The following is a 6,708-nucleotide window of genomic DNA, read 5'->3' on the forward strand; positions in this document are numbered from 1 at the left end:
CTAGCTAGTTTACACTCACTGTGATATTAACGTGGGTTAGGCATCAAAATAAAGTGATATGGCTTTACAATGCTTATAGAGCACAGTCGCTTACGTTTAATAATATTATTTTTGTAAACTAACGTGAAAATGGAGCAAATATCTGCAAAGGCTGCTGAACTAAGCCCCTAATGTTTTGGTTATTTTGAAACTTGTTTAATAACTGCGTCATTTAGCATTGTATTTTATCATTAATGTGACTTTCTGGTGCTGAAATATATTAATAAACGTTTCGTCGATTGTTTTCATCCCCCCGAAACTACTCTTCCTTTTCCGTACCTTGTTTTGACACTAATGGCTGGTTTGAATCAACTTCCTTAGTCTGCTTGTGCTCGCTTGGTGCTAACTGTTATTAGCTTGGACAATTCGAATCACGTTACACGCTCTGCTCTCGACCAATTACAACGCGCGGCTGAACTTTCGCAGCCAATCACGATGCACGTAAGAACAAAGCGGGACGTTCCGAATGTAGACACGGAAGTCTGCCCCCTCTGCCCCCAGTTTCCCCTCAGTTGTTTGGTCGACAATTTTTCAAAAAAAAAAAAGAAGCTTGATTCGTTGAATATGGGGCGACGCGATTTGTCAGTCATATAGATTCAAGTCGAGCTGTGGCTGGTAATATAACCTGAAGTCTTGTAGGTAAGTTGGAAATAAGAATAACGTTTCGCTTTGTGTTTCGCTTCCTTTTTTAAACGACAGGCAGCGCCATGTTACGGACGCTCAGTGGGTTATCTAAGTTCATGCATTGTCGAGAGTCAGTTTGAACATTTAAGTCATTGTTTGTACTCTAAACTGTGTGTATGCAACATATGTGTATGTCAGCTTCATTGTTATGTGCAGTGACAGCTACACACGTTAGCAAAAAGTCAGTTTTAGCACATTCAGTGTAGGTTGTGCAACGTTCCTGTTGCAAATCCCAGCTGAGCTCTCCTGACACTCGAATGGCAAATAATTCAAAATTACATCACCTCTTAGTAATTACACTGTCTCTAAGCTGACTATTAGAGTATTTGATCTTATTAACGATCAAAACATATTCCTTAGAAGGGATGTATTGAAAATATATAGGCCCCAAAGTAGAAATTCAATGCCTTAAAAGTAAACAGACTTCTTCACACACTATTTGTATGCCTGCATCTTGGCTCCACATGCAAAAGAAGTACCAGAAGAACGAAAAAAATGATACTGTGAAACTTTACAAAGCTGCAAAAGACTACAGGATGATTGGCTACCAAGTAAATATCAGTCAAAACACAGTTGCAGCTGCAATCAGGAGCTAAACAATGAGGCACAGTGTCATTAATCACAGCTGCAGTGGTCGTACTCCTAAAATGATAACAAGGACAGCTCAGTTCTTGCACAATTTAACTTTGACAAACAAACGAGCGAGTGCTTCAGACATAGTGCAGGGGTTGTCAATAAAAATCAGTGTTTCTGTGACAGCTCAGACAGACATTGCATAATGCAAACCTCTATAGACGGCATGCAAGACAAGGGGAAAAAAAACCCTTGCTTGCTCTCAGGCACCAAACTGAAACATTAAACTGTGCTAAAATGCATGAAAAGAGGCCTGAGAAGTAGCATATTCTTTAGTCAGATGAGACCAAGGTTTATTTGTTTGGCTCTGATTGCATCCAGCATGTTTGGCGTGAACCTAGTCAGGACTACCACAGTGAATACATAGTCCCAGTTGTGGAGCACAGAGGTGGAGGTGTGGTAATATGGGACTACATGAGTGCAACAGGTGATGACACTTATAAATGCACCATGAAGTACGTGGATAAACTGAAATGCGGAAGAGAAATATTCCAGCGTGTTGGGGATTCAAAGCACACTGACCTGGTTGAATATGTTGCCTATATTACATCCAATAGAACATCAATGGCATCCAAAATAAAGGGGGACATACAAAGTAATGAAAAATACAAGATTTGAATCTCAGTAATAAAAGTAACACTGTCCCTACTGCATGGCCTGCATTTTCAATATAGTATGTTTAAACTGTTAGTTTTTAATTTTTTACAAGAACAAATTCCTTACGTTTATTTTTAAAGTAATTCAGTTACTATAAGGTGATAGAATTTTTGACATTTAAGTGATATTGCACACTCACTTCTATTGTATCCTGTATGTGACTGCGCTACATGTCGTTTTTATTGTGCCAACAGTAATCATTTTATTTTTGTTTGCAGTCACATCAGGCTCCCGCTCCTTTGAGAGATGGAGGAGCTCTACACCTTGGAGAGGGAGGTGGGACGAGGCAGTTACGGTGTGGTGTTTGAGGGCCGTATGGCCAAAACAGGACAGAAGGTGGCTATCAAGCGCCTCCCCTGCAGCAACCCGGAGTGCATTGAGCTCTACCTGCAGGAGCTGTGGGCCATGAGAGCCACAGCCAAGAACCATGTTAATGTCATTGCACTCCACAGCTGCCTCCAGCAGACAGGACCTCGGAGCCTGAAGCCCCTAAAACCTGGAAAACTGCCTCTGCGTCTGGTTGAGAGTGTGCTGAAGGGCAGTGTGGTTAGAGCACCACAAAGCGAGGAAACAAATAATGTCCAGTCTGACACCAAGAGGAGGACTAATTCTGCCTCTAGACTTCAGGACAGGACCAACACTGTCCAGGCCAGAGCAAAGCTTCAGGAGAAATCAAATTCTGACTCCACAACCCCACAAAGACCTTCAAACAGAGCCAGGAAGAGACCAGCGCAGAGCGAGGAAGAGCAGCCCGGACCTCTGCGCTGCTTGGCCCTGTGGCTGGTGATGGAATACTGCGATGGAGGTGATTTAAATCAGTATCTGCTCTCCAGGCCCCCAGATGGCCAGCGTAACCACAGCGTGGTACGACAGCTCTGCAGCGCAGTTTCCTTCCTGCACAGCCTCGGCATCACCCACCGAGACCTAAAGCCTGACAATGTGCTGGTCTGTGTGACGCCAAAGGGCCCTGTTGTCAAGGTAGGCAGCTTGTTATGATGTGTCATTGTTTATCTCACATCAGACGGCACCAAACTTGATGGAAAACTCACACTGTTGGAGTCTGAAGACACACCAGTAATTGATAGTTATTTTATTCTCTCAGGAGGCGTTTAGCTTTCACAGCAGCAGTGAGCCTGAGACACAATAAACATTATAATAGAGTGAAATATGAAAAAGCAATTGAAAAAAGAAAATGCTGTGTTTATCCCTGTGTATCTGAACTATTAACATATGGTTGCTCTGATTACTCAAAGCACAGAGCAGCTGTGGAGAAAATATCTGTCACAACACTGTCGTCAAGAAGCAAGAAGTCCTCATGCGTGGTGTTTACGTAAATCTTGTAGTTAAGCGGCTAAATACAAAAATACACCAAATGTACATTTGCCTACGCAAGCATTCATCTTAGTCGTCACAGTGAACACTTACAAAGGCATTTTATCTGGAAAATGTCAGAAAGTAGATTGTCAAACCCAAAGAGACACAATCTGCTGTGTTGCAGGTTTTGACACTTGAGCTACAATGTTTTTGCAACAAAAACTCAAAAAGAAAATATCTCACAATAAATACATTGGGAATACAGATTAAGTTCTACTCAGCTGACCAGTTGTTGCAACTCTAAGCACTTAAACCTGGAAATTTATAGTCAATTAATGACACCAAACTCCATTTCTTTGTTTTTTTCTTATGCTAATCTAGTTTTAGTAGTGGTATGCTTAAAAAAGGAGTCCTGCTGTGTCAAATTCACAAAATATGTGTGATAGGGCTGCAACTAAGGACTGTTTCTGTCATTCAGTAATCTTTTTAATGTTTTCTTTAATTTGTTAATCTATTAAATGCACAAAAACCAAGTTGACAAACAGATGGGTGACAAATTAAATGGAAAAAAACTACGTCAAGTGTCTTAATAAGTAGCTGGACCACCACACTCCTCTACAGGTCTCTGGTGACTGTGAGGACCATAACACAGGATTCACGTCATTTATGTCCTCATCAAATCATTCAGTGACCCCTCGTGCACTGTGAACGGAGGCGCTGTCAGCCTGTAAGAAACTACCCTCGTCAGGATTTCCATCATAGCTTAAGGTGATCCCTTTGAATAACTTTGCATTATTTGGCAGTGACGCTTCCCTCTAAGGGGACAACTGGACCGAGCAGTGCCAGTAAAACGCCCCCCCCCAGCATCTGCAGGATGACTCATCTGGCCATTATCACTTTTTTTTTTCTTCCTATATTTCTGTGGCCCCAGTGATTTTGGCACCACTGAACTCTCAGTAATTCTGCGTTCATGTTTGTAATGAAAGGTTTGCACTGCCACCTTCCCGGATTGTTCCTCTGTTGACAGTCTGATCACATCTTGTGTTGACATTCTCACTCACCTGAGAATGATTTGCTGTTTCTGTTTTTCTCATTGATTCTCAAGCGCCACAATCACCGAACGTGTGCCGCGAACCGCAATTTCTGACCCCATTTACTCACGTCTTTACCGGAGATCGAGATGCAGATGTCAGTTTAGTCACGTTTCCTGTTGAAACACTAGTCAGTCTTTGTGTCGTAAGCCCCTGTTATCGCTTCCCCAACAACAAACCCTCTTCTGAAGTCACTTAGATCTTTTCCTCTTACCATCTTGAGGCAGAATCAGAATGAGCTGGGTCTGGTCAGTATTTCTACATTAGCCACATCTGCATTTATTGTTTCTGCACTCGTTCATGCAGTTTTTTTCTTTAATTTGTCACTTGTTTGTGTGTTGAGTTTAAGAAAAACCATCAAATAACCACTGATTAATTTACTGCCAGCTGACTTTTTGATTCACAAATTCTTTCAGCTTTACTGTGTTTCCCGCATATTGATATTGTGGTTTTTCTTGGCTGAGAATATGCTTTTAGTTGGGTGACTACACACGGCAGTAAGCGTGATCGATCCGTGTGCAAACTGAGTAAAGGCAATGTTCCCTTATTTAACAAAAATCTATGGATTTCTTCATATTTGCTAAACAAAAGTGTCTGTTGTGCTTGTGTAAATGAAGCCCAGCTCTGCTCCCAGCAAACCGCACGCTGAAAAACTCTCATGCTTCATTTTTGGGCAATATCAAGACACTCAAACTCTAGGAATATTTTGAACATTGAATGTTCTGCATATACAAGAACCTGTGCATGTTAGTACTTTTCTGAAGAATCTGAATATCAATATCAGTATATCTTCTATCAGTATTTCTCCTCATGGAAGAATCTGTGCAGTGCCATTGATTTGTGCAATATTGTTAATTTCCACATCCAGGAGAATCTGTGCAGAATCTGAATATCCACATATGGAAGAATAAGTGCTTGTGCATTTTTTAAAAATTTTATTTACATTTTTGCACGGTCCCATTTGCTACTGTAACTCTACTTTGGGATTAATAAAGGCTAATCTTATTTGATAAACCTGTAAGAGGTAACGACTATACTTAAAAAAAATGGGGATTTTTCTTTGATTGCTAAATTAACATGAAGGTGTGCCTAAAACCTCTTTGGAGGGCACCAACAAAATCCTCTATGCAGGAAAAGCAATTCTTCATATCAGCAACCGTTGTCCGTTTTTTCCAGGTGAAAATTAAACATCAGCTGACGAGGACATGACTTTTTTTTTACTGAGGAACTTTTTATCTAAAGCATCGGCTTAAAAGAAAGTAAACTTTCTTGACTTCTACTTTTGTGGAAAGCGTATTTAAGCCTTATGTTGACACTAAGCATGCTGGATTTTGCTTTTTTATCTGGAAGCCTTTCCTGACTTTATTTGAGTTTTTACTTTTGAACTGTGTGTTAGTCCTCTTTAACACTGTGCTGGTTTGACACACCTTGTTGTGCTTTTCTTAAATTCTGATGATTTTCATGACTTCCTGTTTCATGTTGCCACCCTGTGACACACTTTGTAACCTAGATTCTGAAAAGTGCTACACAAATAAAGCCAATTTATTATTATTATTATTTTTTAATTACTCTCCCTGTTCAACCTCCAGGTGGCAGATTTTGGTCTGAGCAAGATGAGCGAAGGTGCGATGGACGGCCATCTGACCAGGCAGCACTTCTCCTCCACCTGCGGCTCTGACTTCTACATGGCTCCGGAGGTGTGGGGTGGACTCACCTACACGGCCCAGGCGGACATCTTCTCCCTGGGGGTGATGTTCTGGGCCGTCCTGGAGAGAATCACCTTTCTGGAAGAAGGGACGTCACAGGAGCAGCTGGGTAAGTGAACGATATAAAGTCAGCAGGGGACAGAAAAGGACGCTATCTTTACGTATCGGGATGTTTCCCGTCCTCACAAGTCAGATCACTGGCAGAAAGGTTGAGTGTGTGTGATGCGGAGTTGATGACGCATCGCACTGAATTGAGTTTGACTTAATTAACTGGCGCATATTAAAAATGTCACATACTATACATCATACATTCATTAAGCACGGGTGGTACAATCATAAATCTAAATGGCAAAGAGATGAATGATGATTCATGCAATGTACACACTGATATGTATTATAGTACCTCAGGTTCGTATAATACAAGCTGACAGTATTTAATTCAACCTTCTAGATTCCAAAGTACAAGTACTGGAGTTGGCAGCATATAATAGAGCCATATTGTGGAATAATCTGGATATTTTATTTTTTATTTTTTAGTAAATTTGTGTGAGGTAGAGGGACGAGAGTAACCCAAAGTTTGAAAC

General features: G+C 41.1%; 1 protein-coding gene across 1 annotated transcript in view; it reads left to right on the top strand.

Annotated features, from left to right (window-relative positions):
* Positions 1 to 575: 575 nt before the first annotated feature.
* The window catches only part of LOC103362993 (serine/threonine-protein kinase pdik1l), a 12,399-nt gene continuing 6,266 nt past the window's right edge, over positions 576 to 6,708 (top strand). The window contains exons 1-3 of the mRNA XM_008289558.1: positions 576 to 678; positions 2,232 to 2,991; positions 6,008 to 6,233. Of these exons, the coding sequence (XP_008287780.1) occupies positions 2,260 to 2,991; positions 6,008 to 6,233 (958 nt within the window). The 5' untranslated portion in view covers positions 576 to 678; positions 2,232 to 2,259. The remainder of the gene's footprint in view (positions 679 to 2,231; positions 2,992 to 6,007; positions 6,234 to 6,708) is intronic.

The sequence above is a fragment of the Stegastes partitus genome, unplaced genomic scaffold (assembly GCF_000690725.1).
Source record: "Stegastes partitus isolate 25-593 unplaced genomic scaffold, Stegastes_partitus-1.0.2 Scaffold621, whole genome shotgun sequence".
Classification (NCBI taxonomy): Eukaryota; Metazoa; Chordata; class Actinopteri; family Pomacentridae; genus Stegastes; species Stegastes partitus.